Source organism: Phyllopteryx taeniolatus, chromosome 3, assembly GCF_024500385.1.
Source record: "Phyllopteryx taeniolatus isolate TA_2022b chromosome 3, UOR_Ptae_1.2, whole genome shotgun sequence".
NCBI classification, from domain to species: Eukaryota; Metazoa; Chordata; class Actinopteri; order Syngnathiformes; family Syngnathidae; genus Phyllopteryx; species Phyllopteryx taeniolatus.
Genome location: NC_084504.1, coordinates 24,084,788 through 24,110,805, shown reverse-complemented (window position 1 = coordinate 24,110,805; position 26,018 = coordinate 24,084,788). Strand labels below are relative to the sequence as shown.

At 39.1% G+C, this 26,018-nt stretch overlaps 1 protein-coding gene and 1 long non-coding RNA gene across 3 annotated transcripts in view; one reads left to right on the top strand and one right to left on the bottom strand.

Annotated features, from left to right (window-relative positions):
* Nucleotides 1–26,018, bottom strand: part of oxct1a (3-oxoacid CoA transferase 1a) — a 53,707-nt gene that overhangs the window by 23,916 nt on the left and 3,773 nt on the right. For both annotated transcript variants that reach the window (XM_061767793.1, XM_061767792.1), the window contains exons 4-13: nucleotides 24,200–24,335; nucleotides 23,835–23,984; nucleotides 23,376–23,482; nucleotides 21,401–21,461; nucleotides 2,887–2,994; nucleotides 2,588–2,702; nucleotides 1,991–2,085; nucleotides 1,507–1,555; nucleotides 1,323–1,395; nucleotides 521–596 (exon numbers count right to left, since the gene is read on the bottom strand). In XM_061767793.1, coding sequence (XP_061623777.1) covers nucleotides 521–596; nucleotides 1,323–1,395; nucleotides 1,507–1,555; nucleotides 1,991–2,085; nucleotides 2,588–2,702; nucleotides 2,887–2,994; nucleotides 21,401–21,461; nucleotides 23,376–23,482; nucleotides 23,835–23,984; nucleotides 24,200–24,335 — 970 coding nt within the window. The remainder of the gene's footprint in view (nucleotides 1–520; nucleotides 597–1,322; nucleotides 1,396–1,506; nucleotides 1,556–1,990; nucleotides 2,086–2,587; nucleotides 2,703–2,886; nucleotides 2,995–21,400; nucleotides 21,462–23,375; nucleotides 23,483–23,834; nucleotides 23,985–24,199; nucleotides 24,336–26,018) is intronic.
* LOC133475238 (uncharacterized) lies at nucleotides 16,206–23,988 on the top strand. Its single transcript, XR_009787753.1, has 3 exons — nucleotides 16,206–16,314; nucleotides 23,369–23,764; nucleotides 23,852–23,988. It is a non-coding gene; the product is annotated as an uncharacterized LOC133475238 (long non-coding RNA).

Below are 26,018 nucleotides of genomic sequence, written 5' to 3'. Positions count from 1 at the left end.
GAGTCTCCAATTAATGCATGATTTTGGGATGTGGGAGGAAACCAGAGTGCCCGGAGAAAACCCACGCAGGCACGGGGAGAACATGCAAACTCCACACAGGCGGGGCCGGGGATTGAATCCCGGTCCTCAGAACTGTGAGGCTGACGCTCTAACCAGTCGGGCACCGTGCCGCCAACATGTACAGTACGTTATATTTTTTAATCCCGTTTCAAATGAGTTTGACATACTGCCAAAAGCATCTTTGGTAAGTTTTGTTTTGTTGACTAGGTGTTGTATTTTTATTTTATTTTTTGAGGGAGGGATAATTCTGTTAACTGTATCTGTCTTACGGTTTTTTTTTTCCTCTCAAGGCAGTCATAAAAATGTGTGATATTTTTCACAAGCTATGCCGCCTACAGCATTGGTGCCATTCTATAAAATGAAATTCAATAAGGTTGCCAGACAAGTGCTAGCTCTAGCTGATTGACGGCATTTGAACCCCTGCGGACTGTGGAGGATGGAAGATGAAAAATAAACTTACTGGGATCATCCAGTTGGCTAGGTCTCCGTACTTTGACACTTGCATGGCTCCAAGCATTGTCAGGTTGATGTGGCCCCTGAAGAGAAAAGGGGCATCCAACAGAAGACAGCTGTCAACGTCTGAGTCAGGGTTCTTGACTAAGACGGAAATTTTGATCTCTTTTACTGTCATCCATTATGAAATGCCACAATTTTATTTTAAATGAGGACAAATCCAAGTAGGGATAGCATTTGATGATATTTTCAGGTGCTAAGATTTTACCCAGAATCTACAGTATATTGCTGTACCTTGTAGTACTTCATTTAGCCTGATATCTAGACTTAGTTATACAGTTACCATTGTTTTATGCACCAATAAAGTACCCATTCAGTTCTTCACAGGGTCAACATGTTTATTTTGTTTGTCTTGTTCAACCTGTTTTGGAGCTTGTGTGAGTTGTGCTGACTACATGGCAACAAGTTGGAAGTTGGACAATAAATATATCTTTTAGTTGCTCCTTCCCAACACCTATAAATCTTGCACAAAGGCCAATACTGAGGTTCAATGTGTGGTCGTTGCCTGTGTGGCTGGACAGTGCTATTTATGAGTATTAGTGGATTTCCACAGGGTGTACAAGCGCTTGCACACACACGCGCACACAACTGATGCGAGTGCAGGTGGGCAATATCAGACAGCTTACAAATCAATAGCAACCAAGGTCTTCGGGAATATTGGCCAGGCTGCTGTGTAGATGCATTTATTACAGATGCTGTTTGTAAATACCCAGGTTAGTAATTTGCATGATTTTCTTTTTTAGTCTTACCCTCGGATCATGGCAAATGACTCATCGCTGGAGAAATAGGCAGCTCCAGGAAGCACTGTGACAGTCTCCTTCCCTACAGAACATTAAAAGAACTCTCAAATCGAGTAGAATATGTCTCATATGTTTCATTTTTGAGGCTTTCACTGGTTTCAAATCAACATGGGCATTTATCGATCGGCCTCACCTGCATTAATGAGGTCCGCATCTACTTCACCATCAGTGGGGTACGGGCCCTGCAAAGATAGAACCAATGTTAACTGGGATTTAATTTACACACAGTGACTCAGAACGGTGAGACACAATCACATTTCTCTCACTCGACGAGACTTCGATTTTTGAAGCGGAGAAAGTAGTGCATCACTTGTTTAAAACTGGCACTCATAATTAAGACATTTTGACAAATCAGGCGTTGCCATGGACGCCTACACTCTCCTGTCAACAAATGATTGGCGAGTCATTCCATCGCAGCAGCATTCTTTTCTCTGGACTCATACAGCAAATAAAGATTTTCAATAGAAAGTAAATAAAATTAGTCTAGCAGCCACAATGTGTTACATAACCAATTGAACACATTAGGGCACCAACGAATAATTGCCCCTTGTTATTATTATTCTTGCTATGCACTAAGCAGCAGTAAAAACATAACATAAAATACAAAAAAAACTTACAAGTCCTAAAATTCCATTTTCACTTTGTAGATGCACAGTGATGTCTGGTTTGATGAAATTGCTGGCCAACATGGGGATGCCAATACCAAGGTTAGCTGGTCAACGGTTCGTCAAGGATTAGATTGGTGAACTTACAATTGAAAAATGTGCCGGATAGGTGTTCGCTCCCTCTGCCAAATCAAATGACAATCTGTAAACTATGGACCCTCCACGGGTATGCATAATGACACCAACAGACTGAAAATCAAAGAAAGCAGAGTTGGTCTCCCATTTGCAGCTCTTCTCCGAAGACACAAATTGTTCCCAGTGAATAGGAAGCATAATTGGGACCCCTGATTGATTAATCAATTAACTGATTAGTTTCCGTATTTTTTGTATCTTTTGAATTTTGTGTATGATTATAATCCTGCCCAAAATTCAATTAAATAAAATTCAATGCAATAATTTTCTATTTTGTAATAATTCATTACAAAGGTGAGAAAAGGATGGAACTGGTGCACAGCTACCCATGGCTTTCATTTGACTGAAGTGGAGTGACAACAACAATGATAAGTTTTAAAATCAGTTGACTGCCTGTCATCCCGGAAAAAAGGATACCATACATCCCATCTTCAAATTCCAAAGCTGCACGACGAATGATCCTTTCTCGGACGATATCGGAATCCTTCTTTGGTTTGGGCTTCTCCTCTTGGTTTTTCTTTACTGTGCGTTTCTGGAAACAGTCAAAGGTTTATTGAGAAATGTGTCTGCATAATGAATTGACAAAATGTATCCCTTAATGTTCAAGCAATCGTCACTCTTGGAAATGTTTTCAAACGCACATACTGACATGCATTTCTTATGCAATTTTGTTGTATTTTGTTAAATCAGAGTTTCTTGAAACCCATGTTTTGTACCTCAATCCTTTTTTCATAACTGCCTCCGTGGACAACCCTGTGGACGTAGATGCTGGGGATATGGATGTCCTCCGCGGCAAAAGTACCGACATCCGCAACCTCTTCCACCTACAGAGGGAGAACCATGGATACTGTCAGATTATATGGATCATATATTTTGGTACCGTTTCAGTTTTTGATAATAAGGCTGGACTATACAACCTTTTAAAAAAAAAAAAAAATTCAATAAAAAAATTAAATACAATCCAATTTTCTTTTCTTTTTTTAAATCCAAAAAGTACATGACATTATTTGAAATAAGTTCGGCTTTTTGTCCCCACCACCACCTATGGGGATGCTTATTTCTTCTGATACCAAAACTTAACCTGCATCAACGTCCACAAAAAAAACATTATTAATATATTTTATTTTTTTTACAGCGGTAAAAATAGGTGATTTATCTCTGAAAAAATGGCACAAATTGATAAATCACTTTTCAAAGTATAAATGGACACCATGTCTTCGGCAATATTCAGTGCGATTGTCTCCGTGATTACCTTCCACCAGGTTCCTCTGTGGTCATACAAACATTTCTGTAGAGTAATTTTCCATCGGAAAACTATGTAAAAACGATTCTGCTCTTGTTGTTCGTTTCTTAGCGGAAATTAAATTTGCAAGTAGGTTCTTTGAAAAATAATCAGGGTTGGAAAAGTTGCTAAATATCGTGACAAATTTGCTAACTTGGCACTGCTTTTGTAAACTCGCTCCTCTCTGTTCACAGTTATGTTGTTAGTATACAATAAGCAGGGCATGTCAGAAAATGACATGTTGAGCAATAAACTAATTATTCGAATTACCGTAATTTCTCGTGGATAATACACTTTTTTTCCCCCCTAAAAAAATTCAAGTTGATAGAGCGTATTATACATCGGTAGAAGGAAAATGGGAAAGAAGACAACAACAAACAAAAAATCACATTGTATAAAATGTAAACCGGTACCTAGGAGTTGTGAAAAAGGAGTACTTTCATTCCAATATGTACTGTCTAATGTTACAAATTCATATAAAATATGGTACAATTTTGCTGATCACCAGAGAATCATGACCGCATCAGATTTTGCGTTTGTACTAGACAAGAGATTTATTGCCTGTACTGCCACTTCACAGCGCAAAAGAACAGATTGTTCAGAAGAGACACAAAAGTCAACTGGAAGTGCGAAACACCAAAAACTAACATGTGGAACACATTAATCGTCCCTTATTCACGTAGGGGAACTGTCAACCCACCACCACAGAACTTTCATTCCAATATGAAATATAATGTGTAATGTTACAAATGCATATATAATACGGTAACTTTACGCTGCTCACCGAGAATCATGGCGGCCTCGCGGACGCCGCCATATTAATATCTGTAAATGATCCGCAGTGTCACAGAGCGCGCTCTGAGTGCATTTCCGGACGCACTCCATATCATATCTGTTGCTAGCGTCAGTTTCAGGGCATCGGATTTAGCGTCTTTATAGACATCGGATTTATTTCTTGTACCGCCACTAAACACAGCACATCTCCCAAGTTAAAAAATGTCAAGGAAAAGGTCAGGTTACTCTGCTGCTTTTAAGAAGCGATTATTGTTGCCATCTGAAAGAAACCATGAAGCAGCTCGGCAGTTTGACATTAATGATGCTAATGTGAGATTATGGTGGAAAGCCAAAGAATAGCTCCTATCCGGTAAGACTGCACTATTTTCAACAGTACTATTGAAATGCTATACTTAATGTATCATTGAGCATGGATTTGAGTTCAAACACCAGTTTTGTTCTTTCTAAAATGAGAACTTGAGTAGAAATGCATGGTGAGGAAGCAACACCAATGTCAGCGCATGCACACGGAGTAGAACAGTTCTTTGAATAACCTAATACCGATAATACTTTGTATATTGAGCATGTATACCAGCAAATCGATGGTGCGGTAGAAGAGAATTCATGGTTTTGGAGTGCATATATTACTCAAGAGCGTATTGAGTATCGCCCAGCCATACTAAAAACCTGAAATCTCGTGTACCAAACTGAACTAGAAACGGGTCTTTGGATATGGAAACAGATCAGATAAAGTACAGCAACATTTAAACAGATTAGATCATATCAGCAAAAAACAAATTAAAAAAAATCAATTAATTAAACTAAATAAATAGGTAAAAAATTGGCGTTTGCACATGATTTGGAGAGAAGGCATAGTAACGTGTTTTTTGAAAGTGTATTTTTAAAATTTATTTATTTATTTTCTCAAGTCCACTGTGTCTAGAAAAAGTCACCTTTGTACCTGAACCAAGTTGGCCACAACTTTGGAACTGCATCACCACAACACATTGTTTGTTGTTGTGTTGATTGATCCAGAGACCGCAAGTGGCAGAAGTGAGTTCAAAGTGACATGACAGCAAGGAAATCGTGTACATTAAAGGTCTTTTCTGTCCAACTAACAAGACCCAGCAAAAACACACTGATTTGAGGTGATCTGGGTCAACATGATTCAGGTCCTTGCACGAATGCACCTGCTCCTTTCTCCTTGAATAACAAACAATGTTCAAAAAGGAGTCTCTACGAATACACCTGCTAGGGTGGGAGGCCTCTTGCTGGTGACATTTAATCTGCTCCAGCATCTAAAATGTTGTGTTGACATTCACAGCAGGCCATGTTGAACATTTTAAAGTCAATATACACCGAGGGAGAATTCCTTCCATCCTTATTATGAATTTTGTTGGGGGGTTGGGGCGACAACAAACAGATGAAAACACTTCTAGCAGAGGATAGCAACAAATCACAAAAGCGCAAATGGGGACTTACGCATGACAACATAATTCTTACCCTCCATATACTTTCCTGTGTAACGCGGTGTAACCTACTTATTCCATTTACATGAGGGCCAAGCATCCGTTCAGAGCAAATTGAATTTAATCTTTTCTTATCTCCACTTCCTCCCTCAGCACTCAGCGCTGACTGAGAGGAGTCAGTGGCTAAGAGTGGATCTTGGCGTTGTCATGGATACGCAGACTTTGGTCGACGGTGAGGGAGAAGCCGCTCAGGACCGTCAAGTCTTTTTCCCTTCTCTTTTGATCGGGATATAGTAAATCTTGACGCTCTGCCGTGAAAACCGGACCATGCAAGAAGAGATTGGTAGCGGTGAAGAACCGATTGCGCGGTCCCACACATCCTCCCACATCTTTCTGATGAGCTAGATCATTCTTTTGTGAGCCTGCCGATTTGCATAGACGCCTTCATCAAACGAGACTGAGCTCACCACTTAAAACGACATTAAAATAGGGCAGACGAGGCCAAGGGAAACACTGTTTGGTGACAATTTAGTCAAAAATCTGAAAGATTCTGTTCTAAAGTAGTGAATTTGGTTGATGTGTCTTTTCTTCACTTGGTTAGAACCCACATCTCCTGGGTTCCATTTTCAATTACAGTAATTTCTTGTGGATAATACACCTTTTTTTCCCCAAAAAATTCCTCAAACGTTAATAGAGTGCATTATACATAGGTGAAAAAAAAAAAAATCTTTCACATTGTATACACGTACACCAATACCTAGGGGGTATTGGTATGATGTCTGTTACAAATTTATATATAATATGGTACATTTTCGCCACTCACTGAAGAATCATGTCGTCCTTGTGGGCGCCAGCATCCATATCATATACTGTATATTGCTCCCGCGGCCATCCGTTGACGGCATACGATTTAGCGTCTTAGTTTACAAGACGGCAGATTTACTTCTTGGACTGCCACGTTACAGAGCACATAACCCAAGTAAAAAAATATATCTATCATTGGCGAAAGAACGCATTTGAAAGAAAACACGGGAGTCAACCGGAAGTAGTCCGGCACGCCAAAAACTAACGTGTGGAACAATAAATGGCTCTTAGTTTTGTAGGGGAATTACTTAATCCCACCACCACAGTACTTTCATTCCAATTTGCTATGTAATGTCTAAGGTCCCCAATGTATATATAATATGATACATTTTTGCAGCCCACCTGAGAATCATGCTGCCTGCTAGCATTTCAGGACTTGCAGCAAAATAACAGCCAGCGAAAAAAAAAATTCATCCAAGACTGTGGACTCCGAGGGGCACACTCGACTACTTTTTTACCTGCCCAGTCATCGCAGACACAGCCGACATGGCACACAGTCGCAACATACCTGGTAAGACTAGACAATTTAAAGAAATCAGAGTTACCTCAGCACATGCACACAGAGCAGAATATTCTGGGGGAAAACCTAATATAATACAACTATGTTTGGAGCATATGGAAAGCAGTAAATTGCTGGTGCGCATTATACATAGGTGGGTTTTCCAGATTTTTGGGGTCAACTTTGGGGGTGTGCATTCGAATCAAGAGTGTATTATCCACGAGAAATTACGGTCACCAACCAAGGCTGAATTGGAACACAATACCGAGGGTCATCCAATTTACATTTACATTTAAAAAAAACACTTTCATCTGCACGGTGTGTCCTAGATTGAACTGTGTACTCAGATGTAGTTCAGACAGCGGCCTCAAAACACGTGGAATGGTAACAAAAGATGCAAAACAACATAGAGGCACAAAAAGAAAAAAAACTCAAAAGGCAAATGAGCAGGTGTGTGGAGGGAGGGAGCAAAAAAAAGGCACGCAGCACATTGATATTCCTGAATGTGTACGTCGATTTTCACATCAATGAGAGCAGAACAAGGCGAGCGAGCAAGAACGTTGTGGGAATCAAAGTGTCCTCCAGAGACACTTCCCTAGAGAGTTTCTGGTTTTTTTTTGTGTGTGTGTGCGCGTCCCCCCTACCCCCCGCTCCCCCATCAAATGATAGGCTGCTTGCATATATGTAAAAACAACCATGGTAATACTATGCCTTTGGAAAGAGTTGCTGCCTTTTACAGGACGAATAGTGTGTAATAGGTTTAATTCAATAGGATCCCACACAAATCTTTTGTGTTCAATGACCGGATTTGTAATTTGTGAGTTTATGGGGCATGTGTGTATGTGTGTGCACTTGCATGAAAGAGTAATGTAATCATCAATGTGCGGATTGCTGCCATCATTTGGGATATATCATCTTTACCAAAAACTGTATCTTCTACAATTATTATAGATTACCAGAAGTTTGGTGGGAAAACTTTTACGGGATGAAAAACTATTTGGTTCTACTATTATTAGCATATTCCAATGGTAAAATCTGGGTTTAACCCAAATAATAAAGATTAGCTCCTACCCAGTATAACTGCCTTTATAAAACTGCTTAGAAATCAGTGTTTTTACTGCACAAATTGTGTAAAAAAATAAGAATAAAAGTTTGGGCTTTTGAAAGTGAAATGACCAGTTTGAGCATGTGCATTTAAATCTAATGCATACAATTGACGGTATGCTTTCCCACACACGAGGATGAAATGGTAAACCTGCAGAGTGATGTTCGAAGTCGTGCTGCAACATCACTTAAGTGAGAAGAGAGCACCGCACAGACAAACGTGTTCCATCTTGACAGCCACGCCGTGATACTGACACGAGGTGTCTGCAGCGTGTGATCTCATGGCATGCATACTGCAGTAAAGAAAGCTTTCGTGTTTACTTTTTGGCCACTCAAGTGTCACACCGCTGTAGTGTTTTGACTTCTGTAGTGGATAACTTACCTATGTTTAACTTACATCAATTGCAGTTTCTCTATATTACTATGAATCATTGGATATAATTACAGGCAAGCTAACTGAGATGCAACATGTAGGGGGGTAGGCAAAGAGATGGTGTGGCTACAGGCGACAAGCTGATGTGGGGGACTACGACACCATACTCTCATTATCCCTGTGTATTTATAGACCCTCTATCTTCCTTCTGTATGCGTCTACGTGCGGGCAATTGGCCACAGCTCTGCTGTCACTTTTACAGGGGCTCAGCGCCGAAAATCTCCTGCTGCCCAGAATTCTGTCAACACAAGCAATCTGTTTACTCTCGGTGGATGCTTTACGGTATTTAAAGGAATGGGAGATAATAACAGAAAGTAAAACTATATGTTTCCAATTGAACTCACTGTTAATTAAAACCAATGACAAAAATAAATACAGTAGTTGCAGGCTCAAACACAATCCGATAAGACTGGTCATTCCCTAATTTGTTCAGTTTTCAAAATAAATGTTCTCAATAAGTGAGTTAATCATTATAAAACTGTTGTTAACTGTACATCCAGTGAATTTCCCCATTTTAAAAATTGTACCTATCAAGTATAACTAGGTTGCTAACTTTTCACTATACCCTTGATAATTCACAAAAGCAGCTAGCCAATCAGCAGCTAGTTAGTTAGCGTCTGACTCTACTGGTTGGAGTTGGAAGTCACCGCCTGGACTTCTTCAGTCTCACATTCATTCATCCGTGGCTACGGGCGGTCAACTCAATACTGCATTATCTCTGGCTAGTATACGGCACTACCCGGGGAACTGCCCTGAGAATGCCTGATCTCGTCCGAATCTCAGAACCTAAGCATGGTCAGTCCTGGCTGGTACTTGGATGGGAGAACACCTAGGAATACCTGGTGCTTGGGTTGGGCAGTAGGCCAATCACCTGCTCCCGTAAAAACTACGGATTACAGAAGCCCGTAATTGCGGCCTAATGTGCCTCATGGCACTGAGAGCTCTGAAAAAAAAGAAAAGTATGGCACTGAAATATTTGGTAATGCTGGGCACCCCCTTGGAATATGAACACAATTCAGTTCAATCATTCCATCGCCCAGCACTAACACAGACTGATCTAATTGTTAACAAAAGAAAATGACTAACATAGGCTATACTACAGCATAACTGGGCTTGACAATAATAAATTATCCTAACCATAAATCTGGTAGGACTGTTCACCATTGAAAACCCATTGACATGCTAACACGCTGCTAACTAGTAGCAACAATGGTACAGTGACCGCTACAAATGCGTAATTACCAAAAAGGAACCAATAAGATACACAATGGAAAGTTTTAACCTCAAAATCGCCATTGCCGCAACCTTGTAATAATAGAAACACAGTTATAAAAGAGAGGTAGTTTAGCTATGATATTAGCATCGTTGTCAGTTTAGGGCTCCGAGGAGGAGGACAAAAAGACTCCATGTTTCATTTATCTGCAGTGCAATTTATTTACTTAATGGCAATTAACCCTTAAGTTACTCATGTTGTTATTGCTTATTTGCATATCTGCACGTTGCAATTCTTGCAATACTTGGAAATTTTTATTTTTGGTATGAGCTCTGGACTGAACATTGTTAGTGATATTGTGAACGGGTACAGTGTTTTTTTTATTGTGTTGTTATTTTATTGTGTCTGACTTTTACACTTTCAATGGGTGTAGCAGTCTCATTCTCACTGCTGATCTTGCCATCATGTACCTTGTCCTTCTCGTGTTCTTGCTGCAACACCAATTTCTCTTTAAGGGAAAGGATACCGTACAGTTGAATTCATTTACTATGACAGACGTGTAAGCACCAGCAAAAATCCCTGCTTTGATGCAGTCTCTGGTGTACACTGTCCTACCCAGCACCAGCGTCTCTCAGTGTACCTGTGATAAGGGAATAACTGGACCAGCTGGATACCATGGAACATTCAACAATTGAATGGCAGTCTTTGGTTGCCAAGCAACCATAGAAAGAGGTGGTGGCGATCTGGCAATTTTCAGACTGCTTTGTTTTATCTGTTTTCTTTTCCTTCATTGAATTTTTCCATGTGTTATAATAATTGACAGAAAAAAACAGCATTATGCGTCTATTAGTAAAGTTGTTTTGACCTCTAAAAAATACTTTGATCTTTCAACAGTTTAACGCATGGTGGAATTAAGTAACCATTGTAAAACTAATGCAGCTTTCAAAAGAAACTTGAATCTAGTAACACACAAGAGTAACAGCAGGTCATTCATCTATGCATGTCATGCATACAGAATGACAGCAAACAACGCCAGCTATTGTTTCTTTCTGCCGCTTCAACTAGTGTGACACGGCTATGGTGGTGTCAATACAGACTGCCGATTTGAGGCTGGGCATGCACTGAATGCTAAGGCTACATTTACTTTCAGCCAGATGGTAATTGCCTCACTATCTGACCGGTGCTTCTTAATGGGTATTGCAACACAGGGTTATCGCTTTATTGTCACCAATTAGCTGGTCGAACACAGATAATGTTCATATCTTAACGACACAAAGAGAGAATAGAAAAGCTACTGCACAGGCCCTTAAAGACAGGGGATCAGACACAATCAGTGGGATGTACGGTACTTAAACACACCATTTCATAGGTTGTATATTTTACTATGTGGACACCAGGGGCCTTATGTACAAAGACTTGCATGGATTTCCTACTGAAACATGGCGTACGCTCAAATCCAGTAAACGTTGCACGCACAAAAATATCCAAATGTATGAATCTGTGCGTACGCATGAATCCAACCACATTTCCTTCGTACATCCCAATCAACGTAGAATTGAGCGCACGTTGGAGTAGCCGACCCCTCCCTGTTTATGCCCACATTTAAATATGCAAATCATATTTAAATAAACCCTGCACCTGCGAACCCAATCTCTGCATGATGAGAAAAAGAAAAGAAAATGAGCAAGGTAATGAAGAAAAAAAATTATTTTTCTAAATGTGAAGTTGCTCAATGAAGTGGAGGTGCCCAAGAAAATCCTCTTTTGGAACACTGTCCTCCGGCGTTAACAACAAGCGAAAGAGGAGGGAATGGGACAGCGTGGCTATCAATGCTGTTGAGTCAGAACAGCGCACACACACTAAACTAAAAAAAGAAGAGGTCAGACATTAAGGTGGATGTGAAGCGGAGGACAGCTGCCCAACACCAAAGTGTGGCCAAAACAGGCGGAAGAACCGGCGCGGAGGGCCTCACCCCGTTTGAGGAGATAATCGCTGCAATCATGGGTGACACTTGTCTCTCAGGAGTGGTGGGAGCACATGTGGCTGACTCTGATCACCCCACAATTTTCATAGCATGTATTTTTATAACTCGTAACAAATGTGTTCATCCAGTAACCTACACTCAGCCCTATGACAGAAAGGTTCATCTGTAACTGTTGTATGGTATTTGTAATAAATCATTTGAATTCAAATAGAAGCATGTCAGCATATTAAAAAGAGATCTAAAATTTTTACTCCTGTTCAATTACTTAATTTACTATTTTACTATACAGGAGAGGACATGCAGTCGCAGCCACGCCCTACACTGAAAAAAAAAAAAGAGAGTCCTTTGAATTTACTTGAGTTGAACATGTACATTGGTTGCACATGATTAAAATGTGTTAAAATGACAATGTACTCCTCTTCTCCTAAAAACGTAATTTTAATCATGTGGAACCGATGTAAGGACTCTTTTTCAGTGCATGTGCTGGAGTCACAAAAAGAGTGTGCGGCAATAGGCAGCATAAAGGATCGCCTTGATCAATTAATAGGTGTCCTCACAAATATCAGTGATTCATTAAAGCCACTGGTTAACAAATGAATTCTGAGTCCTTGCCTCTTTTGAATTATTGAAATCAAATGTTGCCGGGCATGAATTGTTCATCAGTGCTAATTGTTCGTGTCTCTCTGATGTGCAGATATATCATAACAGTTTCTCAGCATCACCTTTAAGTGTCGCCAAAGCATCAACAGCTGCAGAAACGTGCGTACGCCAGCCATGAAGGTGGCGTGAGGTGCCGCACGTTTCCACGGTCATTTCACTCTTGATACATCTGAACATCTGAAAAAGAACGTACGCCACGTTTTTGTGCGTAGGCACCTGTTGTACATGAGGCCCAGGTGTCCAAAAATGCTATTTTGTTATTCCAGAGAGACATTCACAAAGACAAGACTAAATATTGAGATACTTTTTGGGAATTTGGTGCATTAAAAAGTATAAATTGATTTATCCATTCTATAACTCAATTTAGACGGCACGGTGGACGACTGCCTCACAGTTCTGGGGACCGGGGTTCAAATACGACCTCACCTGTGTGGAGTTTGCATGTTCTTCCCATGCCTGCGTGGGTTTTCTCCGGGTACTCGGATTTCCGTTTTAACTCCCACATCCCCAAAACATGCAAAGTAGGTTAATTGAAGGAATTGCCCATAGGTGTGAATGGGAGTGTGAATAGTGAAAGGTTTTATAATTAAAGACTTAAGTAAATACGTGTATTGTTGTAATCTTTGTCTCAAATATGTAAAGTATAAATACTGTTTACATATTTGAAACATTCTGGTACCCACATACACATCCACGAAAATTCCTAGGAGTGGGGGGACGTGGGTGTGGGATGGGGGGTCGGGGCAAATCCTACTTCGCAGTTTTTCACCTTTTGCAGGGGTTTCTGCTCCCCATTAACCGCAAAAAAACGAGGGAACACTGTAATTTAGACAAGACTTTGGCTGCATCTTGTGGACTCTTGAGGTGTAGGAGATTGGTGAGTTTTTCAATTAATAGCTGGGGTAGGTTCCAAAAGAAATAAAATTTAAATGGTTGAATTTGTGAACTGCAAATCTGCGGAGAATTACTGCACAATATAATTCTTATTTTAACCATGCCAGAACACACTCTTCATTAAACGCAGAGTGTGATTAGTATTTTGTGTGACTTAACCCTCTAGCCTCTCTCAAATCTAAAGGTAATGTTTTACTAAAGCGTTAGTCAAATATATTTGCACAGAGCTCAGGCACACATTTATTGTGTTCATTACTGTTTGCAGTCAGACCTTGTTAAGAGCAGGATGGCAGGTGCATCCAAGATGTGGGATTTAAATTGCGCCCACAAGATGTCACATCATTCTCCTCAGTGTTTCCCCTAGTCTGACTGATTTGATTTTTTTCTTGGAGATGGTTTATCAGCATTAAATATGCTCACGTTATGACAGCACTATTTCCAAGCTACTGTAATTCAGTAAAGCAAGGCCATACTAATAAAATGAGCAATAACACCTTGTGGCGGTGATGTGTTTTTTTCTAGAGATTAAATGCTTCTCACTGCCAATTTCAAATCTGCTGTTCCATTCGCAGACTCCTCTTGCTCATCTTGCTGTTACTGGAGTTTTTTCCCAGCTGTTTCTTTATGCATGTTTTGGGAATGTGGGAGGAAGCCAAAGTACTCAGACAAAATCAACACAAGCATGGGGAGAACATGGGAATTCCATATGAGGGCTGAAGCCAAGAACTGAGCCCTGAACCTCAGAACTGTGAGGCAGTCATGCTAACCACTAATTCAACATTTCAACATACTGCCTTGACTATCGATATTACAGTTAAATGTCATACTTTTGAATTCTGCAGTTTTGAAGGAAGTTATTCAAAAGTAACACAAAAGCAGTGTAATGCATGAATACATTTATTATTTTCCATTAGCTGGTATTATACAACAAATGAATGAATGGCCAAGAGTGTGAATTATCTTCGAAAGGAATTAGAGAAACTTCTTCTTAACACTATTAAACTAAGCTTTAAGATGCTGGGTCAAGGTAAAGAATCCAATATTCAATCAATCAATTGAACTTTATTTGTATAGCACTTTTCATACATACAAGGCGACACAAAGTGATTGACATGAATTAAAATCAACCTCCCCACCACTTGTCCACAAGGACAAAGACACACACACATATAGGTAAAAAAATATTTTGTAATGACCTAAGACACACACGCTCACACACATACTAATTTAAAATATATATATATATTAATAAATAATAATTTAAAAAACAAAAAAACAAAACATGTTTGTTTGTATGTGCCCTACGATAGGCTGGCAACCAGTTCACCCCGCCTCCTGCCCGATGATAGCTGGGATAGGCTCCAGCACGCCCGCGACCCTAGTGAGGAGAAGTTGCTCGGAAAATGGATGGATGGATGGAAAAACATTGCAGAACTAAAACTGTTCAGCTAGAATGATCAAAACATAAATAACGGAACTACAACTATAAAAGCTGAAATGAACAAAACAAATAAATAATATAAAAGTAGGAAATAAAAACAGAAGCTTAGATCAATTAAAGTAAATAAAATAATATTTTGTTATGTAGTTAAAACGCTAACATTAAAAGCCAACATTTCTCTCTCTGTCTCTCTCTCCCTCACTCTGTCTTTCTCACTGAGATGCATTGTCATTCATGTGATTAGCATCGCCATCACAACTTCAGCAGACATTAACACATTTGCTGGCACCATTGTTGATATCCTCTCATTATATCACCGTGGAAGAACAACACTGGGCTGTTTCTTTTTGGCAAGTGTCGCACCGACTTCTCCAATACCATTCATACTCATGCTTGACTGCCATAAAGGTCACAGAGTTCTGTTATGTCACCGTCTTAAAACTAATTAGCACCAACAATATTTAGTACTGAGGCCTTATCTTATTTGTGTAGTCTATAAACATACTATTTACCCTGATTTCCAAACGCCTCAATGTTAAAACTACAGTATTAATTTCATATACATTTCATTAATCTATGTTGTGCGGGGCGGTGCGCCAATTGTGGGGAGGCAGATCAGTCTCAGCCTCTTCAACGTCACTGTCGCTCGCTAATTTGCTCAGTGCGTTATTGTGTGCCCTATCGGTGTTTTGCGCCTTTATTTTCATGTTTTGCTAGCTCAATATGGGTCCAAGAAAAGCAACGGAGAAGCTTGGCAAGACGGAGGGACTCGCTTTGAATATAAAAATTAAATGAAATGAGGAGTATATCAATGGCGCAGCATGCAAAGCTTGTTCACAAGTACACTCACAGTATGGAAGAAACGAGTCAAAAATTGCCACTATTGTGGGGGAAAAAAGGACATTATTGTTGCTGCTGACATGGCCAAGAGTGTGAATTATCTTCGAAAGGAATTTGAGAAACTTCTTCTCAACACTGTTAAACTAAGCTTTAAGATGCTGGGTCAAGGTAGAGAATTCAATATTCAATCAATCAATCGAACTTTATTTGTATAGCACTTGTCATTCATACGAGGCGACACAAAGTGATTGACATGAATTGAAATCAACCTCCCCACCACTTGTCCATAAGGACAAAGACACACACACATATAGGTAAAAAATAATTTTGTAATGACCAAAGACACACACGCTCACACACATACTAATTTAAAAAAAAACATAGTATATTGCAAAGCTTGTACACAAGTACACTCACAGTATGGAAGAAACGAGTCAAAAATTGCCACTATTGAGGGGGGGAAAAAGGACATTATTGTTGCTGCTGACATGGCCGAGAGTGTGAATTATCTTCGAAAGGCATGAGAGAAACTTCTGGACTAAATTGAAAAGCTGTTGCTCGTTAGGAATCGGATAAACAAAAAACAGCCAGGGGGTGACAACATGTGCGAGAAGGCAAGGCATGTGCGAGAAGGCAAGGCATACCGACTTGTTAAGAAAAGAAGAAGCTGCAAGCCAAAAAGTCAAGGTAAAGTGGGTTTCATTTTGTTATGCTTCATAATTTTAGCAACCTGGTTCTTAACCTTAAGGGATTTTGTGATTTCGGACGGGCTGTAAGGACTTGTGACATGACACTGTTTGGGTTTGTGTTGGCAGGGTGGCTACATTTGAATAAGGAGGACATTCCGCTTGATGGTGTTGTTAAATTAATGAACAGAGATTTTTGATCGATCACACCTTGCTATGTTTGATATACAGTACTTTATAGCTTTATATTGTCTTCAAGTGTGCAAACTTACCGTAAGTTCTTGTGTATAATATCCCATGAGTATACTACGCACCCCCAAAATTGACCCCAAAAATGAGGAAAACCCTTTTACTTGTGTATAATACGCACCAGTCCATGGTCAAAACATTAAGTATTATCTGTATTTTATTAGCTTTTTCAAAGAAATATACTGCTCAGTGTGCATGCGCTGAGGTAACGCTGATTTCTATTTTATTTTTTAAAAATAATCGAACGTTCGTGTCGCTTCCTCACCATTTGTACTTGTGTTCTCATATTAGCAAAGAGCAGAGACAGTGATGAACTCAAATCAATGCTCAATTAGGGGGTAAATGTAACAATTTAATTGTACTCTTTAAAAACATATAATCTTACCGGGTATACTGCGACTGAGTGCCATGTCAGCTGTGTCTTGCTATGACTGGGCAGGTACACAGGAGTCGTGTAGCGATGGCTGACTAAGGCAAGAGCGGTATTGTTGTTGCAGTGCTTGTTTCCTGCACGAGTGTTCCCCTCGGAGTCCACAGTGTTGGATGAATCAAGTCGTTGGTGAATAGTTGGTGTATAGTCCACCGGGCATTGTTGTTTCGCTAGCCTTTGTTGTGCTGCAAGTCAGGAGATGCTAGCAGCTACAGAAGCGAGCCAGAGAAGCGAGCCAGAGAAGCTAGCCACGGCAGCTAGCGGCAGGCGCTAGCTAGCTTCCATAGCAACACAGAGTAGCAATCAAAGAAGGATTGAGTTCTGTGTGAAACATCTCACAGGTAGCCAACTGGAGAGTGGAAAGTAAGTGGTAATTTACCAGATATATAGGAAAAAGAGCAGCGAATGGCGTTACGGCAACATAACGCGTCCCTTCATAACCCGGAAGTCCATATCTATGATATGATATGTGATATATGTGATATATGTATGATATGACACAACACACCATGATCTGGGGGCGCCCGCAAGAACGTCAAGATTGTTGTATGAGCAGTGAACATGTACCGAAAAATTTTAAAATGTATATATACATTTGTAACATCAGATACTCCATATTGGAATGAAAGCACTGTGGTGGTGGATTGACATAATTTCCCAACACAACTAATGGCAGATTAATGTGTGCCACATGTTAGTTTTTGGTGGACCGGACTTCCAGTTGACTTCCGTGTTTTCTGATATGATATGGCGGCACCCACGAGGAGGTCATGATTCTTGGGTGAACAGTGAAAATTTGCGTTATTATACAGTGCCAGGAAAAAGCATTTGCCCCCTTCTCTAATTCTTATATTTTTTGCATAGTTTCCCCACTTCAATGTTTAAGATCATCAAACAAATGTAAATATCAGACAAATATAACTCAAATGAACGTCAAATGCTGTTTTTAAATGGTGATTTCATTTATTAAGGGGAAAAAAAACTATTCAACGTTACCTGGCCCTTTGTGAAAGAGTAATTACCCCCCTTTTTAAATCATGAATTAATTGTGGCTAATCACAATTTATACTTTTAAATTTTCACTGATCATACCCAAGCTTGATTACCTCCAGACTTGTTCAATTAAGAAATCACTTAAACAGAATATGTCCCAACAAAATCAAGTCAGACAAAAGATCTAAAAAAGCTACAATAAAATGAAACGATCCAAAGAAATTTCAGAACAGTCGAGAAATAAAGTAATTGACATCTATCAGTCTGGAAAGGGTTACAAAAGCCATTTCTAAAGGTTTAGCATTCCAGCGAACCACATGGAGAACCATTATCCTCACATGGAGAAAACATAGAACAGTGGTGAACCTTCCCAGGAGTGGCCGGCCTACAAAGATTAACCCAAGAGAACAGCAATGACTAATCCAGGAGGCCACAAAGGAACTCAGTACAACTTCTAAAGAACTGCAGCCCTCCCTTGCCCCCAGTTAAGGTCAGACACCACAATAAGGAAAAGACTGGGGATGGCACAACCGGTTATTAGGATTTGGGGGCCATTACTTTTTCCACATAAGGCCAGATAACTTTGATTTGTGCTTTTTCCTTGATAAATGAAATCACCATTTAAATACAGCATTTTAAGTTCACTTGGGTTATATTTGTCTGATATTTTATTTGTTTGATGATCTTAAACATTAAAATGAGGAAACTATGCAAAAATATAAAAATTTGAGAAGGGGGCCAATACTTTTTCACAGCACTGTATATACATTTGTAACATTAGACATTACATATCATATTGGAATGAAAACACTTTTTTTTCAACCCTTGGATCAAAGTTTATACAATGTGAAAAACTCAAAGGTTGATAGAGTCTATAGGTATAAGGATAATGATAATAATCATTTTCCTTATACCTGTAGGTTCTATTAACTTTTAATGGGTTTTTTTTTGTTTTTTTTTAGGGAAAACGTGTACTATACATGATAAATGACGGTACTAAAATAGGGACTTTTGTCTAGGCTGAACCCAATTATTCATGTTACAGTATTTCTTATGGGATAATTTTGCTAAATTTACAAACTTTTCAATTTACAAACCCCATTCAAGAACCAATTAAATTTGTTTATTGAGGTTCCAATGTATTTGCTTTGAAATTCCTAATCAGCATCAATGGACAAGCAAGCAGTCGCTGTTTAATGAAAACACGTTTTTGTCTCTATTTACAAGAGGCATTGATTTATTTTCAGCTTGCAATTCAGGTTTTTTTACACACCCTAGACTCAACGGGTGCCTACAGTATATGGGAGGTGTGAAGCTGAGAACGCACATACAGGACACAAAAATAGAGGTTGGCTTTCACATGTCTTCCCTGTCAAACGGCAGATGAGTGGATAACCAGACGCAGAGATTGATACGAGATGCGACACAGAACTGAGCGACCTGACATTGTCAGTGAGCCGAGGCGGCAGGTCACTCGAGATATTAAAACTTCCAATATTCCTGTTATATCCAAGTTACACAACTACAGCAGAAGAAAGAGAGGACCCTTTGTCCTCTGTAGGTGGTTAGATGTGATGACTGTGCTGTACAGGCTGATGCTGCTTTAGTGTTGTTTGACTTTCTATTTCACAAGAGGCTATATGAAGGCATTTTTAACAAATTCTCCTAAGAACGGACTCTGAACAAGATATTGATGTATACAAAACTATCAGTATATGACTGTGACTTGTACACTGGACAAATAACTCCATTGTCAGTGAGCCGATGATTCATCATTGTCTTGTAGCTGTATATACTTTGCAGGTCTAAGTGCTTCATAACGTTCCTATTGCTGTAATTTAATTTTTCACCCAAAAATTATCAAGTCAATAGTGTGCATTATACATAAGTATAGTAAAAGTTTGAAAATTCCTTGACAGTGAAATACAGTATACGAGTAGATATATGTTTTAGAAATGGCATCAATTAGTTTTAAATCTTGTGATTTACAAGTTTACATCATTTTATAAATGTTATAATTCATCTACTTCCATATTGTGTGTAAGTATTGAGGCTGTGATGCACCCTAGTGTTTAGTTTTGAGCTTGCGGCTTCACGGAGATATTTTTCCACCTCCCACGTGACGATCAGCCAGTTTGCACAACGTACTGAAAGCAAGAGACGTCATGTGCACGGATAACACTTTCACTCTTGGTGCAACATAATAATAATAATAATAAATAAATACATATTTAATACATAACAAATGGTGCAGAGGACAGATAAACACCCATAAGCTCTATTAACATTCACATTATTACAACTATGCATGTTATTAGGGGACTAACTAACATAAAACAGCCTTTTAACAACTGTACAACGGCGCTAGGCAAACTGGGAAATCTTGTGAGAGCAAGCTGACATGCTTTAATGATGACGTCATTGTGGCGCTTGCTGTCAGAGGATTTCCCAGCGTGCCTCGCGCCGTTGTGTAATTGTTAAAATGCTGTCTTAAGTCAGTTAGTTCCCTAATCCCATCAATACTGTAGTTGTAATAATGTGAATCGATCTTATGTGTGGTTATTCCCCCTCTGCAGCTTTATTTGTACACGAGAAATTACAGTATATGCGATTTGACTGTGACTCTGTATTTTCAAAATTTTACATGGTACATACCGTTCAGTTGGCCTGGACTGACAGCATTACTTTTAGGTTTTCCTTTGGTAATACTCTGTGTACCTCCAGTGTACCATATGTGCATCATATTTAATGGTCAAAGCTTTCACTGTGTTATTGATTCACCGCTGGTGTGCTGTGCAGGCGTGCGTGTATACAAGATCAATGGGATATTCTAATGAAGTCAGACTTTCATTGGCAGGGTACAGATGATCTCTCTGTGCATTGGCAGATATGAGATACATATCTGATTTTTGTGCGCATTTGTTAGCGGGCAGATTTAGATAGGACGATATCCAATTCCACGATTTGTTTTGTTTTTTCTGTGCACTATCATGACCTGTAGCCAAACTGGGCCACCAGCGGTGCCTCTTACATTAGAAACAGTGAGCAAAGACTCCCTATTTTAGTTCTCGCCCACTAGAGAGCCATACAGTGTCATATTGTACTTTGTTATTTCAAATTCTGTCAAGTCGCACCATATTGCATGAGGTGTTGCTTGCGTATCATGTCATGCATCACTGGCAGTGTATCAAGATGTGTATGAAATAGGCGTTAATTATGGAGAAGCATGCCCCTAGTGGAGACAATATACAGTATACTATCACAATATAAGCAGCTATTGAGTCAATTTACCAGTGGGGGCTGTCAAAAAAGTTACAATTTACCGTTGGATTTTGAAATGGGAACACCTAAAAGATAAGCCACCTGATGCTGTGTAAGGGATCTGAATTGGACAAATGCAAAGAAGACAACATACCTCAACAATGGTGGTTTTGGCTGCCTTGCACATAGGCTGGTTGAAGTTTCTAGCAGTTTTCCTTAAAAAGCAAATAAGGAAAATAGAATCATTTCGACTAGAATGCAAACTGAAACCAATTTAGTAGTTTACTGCTGAACATTGCAGTCTTGTGGTGAAAGATGGTACCACAACCAATTGGTACAACGTTGTGTGGTAAAAACCAGTCATTTGCAATCAGATGGAACAGAATGACCTCAGTAAGGTTGTATAAAGCAGTCATCTAGTATGAATGTACAGGTCAAGGTGCAATTGGTGATTCTGGACAAAGCTGCTGCAATTTCAGTTTAAAGGTTGTTTAATTGAAAGGCTAAAAGTCATTACTCAAACATATCTTTGCTGCCAAAATGGTGCAACATGTCAACCATGATTAAAGGTCATAGCTATTGCAGGCCTAAATTGTACTGATTCAATTCAGCCACAGAGGCTGCTCTGGTCAAGGTCTAAATAAACGCAGTTTGTAAGGACATAAAAAAAATAAAAGCACTCAAAAGAACACAGACCTGCATTCACCTGCAAAATCAATGAGTGGATGACTACGTCGATATGAGAAGGTAAAATAAGATAAAATGCCACCCAGATTCAGAATTTCTTGATTCAGGACAATCATTTGTAATCAGATACAAACATCCAAATGTTTAATAGTATTTCCCATGTTACATTCACAATTCAATTAATTGTGAGATGTGTGACATCTTTACGTGCAGGGAACCACACTCCAGGTTATTCATGTATAATTCAACCAAAGACTTCTTACATTTTAATATTAAAAGTGAATAACACCTTTTTTATTACACTATCTTTTTACACTTATATGACAGTTAAGAATGTTAAAATGTTACTCAGCCTGTGCAATTAATAACGGCTTTATGACAGTAACAGTGTTAAGACCTTGAATTACATTATTTGTATTTATTACCGTACATTATTTTTATTTATTTCCATGGTTTCCGATGGGGAAAGAGAGTATTGAGAGAGATGCAAGTGTCTGAACTAGTTAAGTTTGTTAAATTAAAACATCTTTAAAACAATACCTAGCAGACAGGAGGTTGCACAAAAATAAAACCAAAAAATAAATGGACAAACACTCGCCAAATAAAACATATCCTCCTTGGTAGATGAAATAAAATCCTCTATTCTTCCTAAACTTCAACCGGAATCTGTACTGAATAGAATACAAAAACATACTCGAGGTGATACATATCAATCATAACAACATGCTCGAAAGGAAAAGATTTGCTGGGTCTGAAAAGATAAATGGCGCCGCTGCCTGTGCTAATATTTTGTATATACAGTGGAACCTTGACTTACGAGTTTGTTTCCGTGACCGAGCTCGAAACTCAATTTACTCGTGTATCAAGTAGATGTTCCCTACTGAACTGACTTCAAATGCCATTAATCTGTTCCAGTCCCCCCCAAAAAAACTACCATTTTTTTAACGTTTTTAATTAAGAACAACAGCACTTCATTGTATAAGGCATAAAACATAATAAAAGACAATCTTAAGAAATAAACTAAAGTGAAATTACTGTACTTTGGAACATGCCAAAAGTCACAACAACAACTGTTTTGTTCTTGTGTATGTGTAGTTTTTAGAGGTGTGGTCTAGTGAGTGACCTCAGGAGCTGAAATCGGGTGGGCTCAACTAGGTCGATTAGTTTGTGTGTGAGCATCTGAGCCAAAGTTTTTGCTTACTGAGGCTCCTTGCGAGTGTTCTCATTTTGTGTTTGTGCACTTGACTGTTTGCCCCATTCAATACACGGCTGAAAGAGATTCAGCAACTGTGGCTCCCCTTTTTGTTTTTCCACTTCATTCAAGTGGCAGCATATCTGAAGCGTAATTTGAATTGAAAAATTTGTAAGTTGGGGCACTAGTAGGTCAAGGTACCAACGCACATTGTAATCTTTTGTTTACTTTGTTCCATGGCAGTGTTTACCTGAACACAACGTTTCCAGCCCTGTCCACTTTCCATGCCTTGATCAGGGCGAAGTCTCCGGTGATGGCCTTCTCCATGATGTAGTGTCTGCCATTAAACTCCTGCACCTGTACATAAACAGACACCGTTGAGGATGAAAATGCTGCATGGACCTGACCTGAGCTACAGTATAGACAAATGAATTAGTCTAAGAAATACTGGACAATGACTGAGCCAAATATTTTAATAGTTTGTTTAGTTTCTTAAAGGCCGCTAGCTTGCAACAATACATACAGAAAACAAGGATGCCATAATTAAGTAAAAGGCAGGTTCATTGCATTTTAGGCTTTTTAGTACTGTGGTTTTTGGCCATCTAATGTGGACATCTAAGCAGCAAAGCCACTCCAAAGGTCATTATACGTTTACCACAGCTCTGGCACATAAAACAAGACTTAAAATAAAGTGAAAAAACAATTTTACCTCTCTTTTTTCACTAGCGATGGCGATGCTGCCATCCTTGTTGTACTTTATAGGAGAGCCTCCTTGCTGGATCAGTGTGCCGTAGCCAGTCGCTGTGAAAAAGGCAGGAATCCCTGCACCCCCTGCTCGGATTCTCTCCGCTAAGGTACCCTGTGGTGGAAGTGTGGCATATTAGGAGAACTGCAACACAAAAAACGTGTACTGTACACACTTCTTCTCCAAGAACAAAAATGTTCTGGGGCATGCCCATCACAAAACTGACAGTTGCCAAGTGTCATAACACTAGCAGCGGCGGTCCAGAGTGACCGGCAACCACAAAGTTATCCCAATAGTAAAAGAATTAAATAAACGTTTTCCTATCCCACCTGCGGAGTAAGTTCCACCTCCAACTCCCCAGACAGATACTGTCGTTCAAACTCTGCATTCTCCCCAACGTAGGAGGAGATCATCCTTCTGATTTGCTTGGTCTGAAGAAGCAGGCCAAGGCCAAAGTTATCCACACTGGGGAGGGGGAATAACATTTGACTGAGTTTTATATTGCACTCCACTCCAACCTGCACACTTGTGCTCAAATTATAATAAAAGCAGCGTATAGAAATTTCAAGAATACTCTGTGAGTGAGTCAATAATTAACACATTCACTGCCATTGACGGCTTTAGAAGTCCAATATCCATGTTAACTGGGAAGGCTGGCAGTGAATGAGTTAACTGGCCATTCTAAGGAATCTCATGTAAAGATTTCTCTGCCAACTCAATAACTCCAAGAATTTATTAGGTACTTGTCAAACATAAGGTTGAGCACTACACAATGGAGATACTGGCACAGACATGAGGCTTTTGAGTAAACGTGTACATTTTTTTCTTAAGCTTCTTATAGTGCATGTGTATATTTATATGTTATTATTTGTTTTCATATTGTGTATCTCATTAGTTTTTGACAGAACCATAAGTCTATAAATAATGTTGATTGCTATAAGAGTTACTAATAATGTACAGGATGCATAAATTAAAGAAAAGATGGGATTGATGATGGTCATAAAAATTCTGGTAATATGCTGCAACCTATTGGTTTAGAATGCGATGCACTAGCTAGTCACGTGAACTTGTTATCGTGTTTGACTAAAAGGACTTGTTTTGTGTATGTGTGTGTGTGTGTGGGGGGGGGGGGGGGGGGGGGGTCCTATAGTTTTCCACATGTGTAACACATGGCAGATCCTCTACGGTGCATTTTACAAAAGTTCCAAAATTAGTGAAAATGGCAAGAATGTAAAATATGCAGATGCATCTCAATAAACTTTAAAATCAGGGGAAACATAATTAATTTCAGTAGTTAATTTTTTTAAACTGAAACTCCTATTGTATAGATTCATTACTCACTAAACAAAGTGAGTGAAATATAATTTTATTTGTATAATTTTTATGATTATAGCTTACAGCTAAGAAACCCCAAATTCACCATCTCAAGAAATTTGATTATATAAAAAACAATCACAATGACTTAATATAGAAATGAGATACGAATTTGCCGTCTTCATTTTCCCATGTGTTTAATAAATGTAAAGATACATATTTCGCTTTTTTTTTGCCAATCCCAAAATAAACGAACTTTTCTATAACCAGTCTGTAATTTATTGACAGACTGGTTTGGCAGATCATTTGCTACTCAGGGGATGTTTGCTTTGGCTCAACATTTCAAAGTAAAGTGAATGCACATCAAACCAAAGCAAAGCCCACAAGAGTAGCCTGTTCTTTTATATGTGAAAGGTGACATTCAGCTTTAATGGAGTACCTATCTGCATACAGGTTTCCTATACAGTGGATTTTAATATAAAGAGCCAGTATAGTTCATAGCAATGGGTATGAACATGAGCTTGTTGACCTAGTTTTGCTATACTGTGGGGAAAACAATAAGACATTCTAGAGAAACACAACAATGAAGTACCAAAGTCATAATACCGAATGAACGAATATTATTTAGATTCATGAGTATCAGAGTCTAGAATTCTGTAATGATTCAATAACAGAGTTCTACTTTTTACCAATTAGGAGCATTTCATTCTCTAACTTTACCCTTAATGGCCTGCACCATCGTGTATAAAACACAATAATGAGGGCTTTCAAATGCCCAAAACAGCAGCTGAGTGGCCGCAAACCAGCTGACTATGTGGAAAAAGCTTTGCGCAT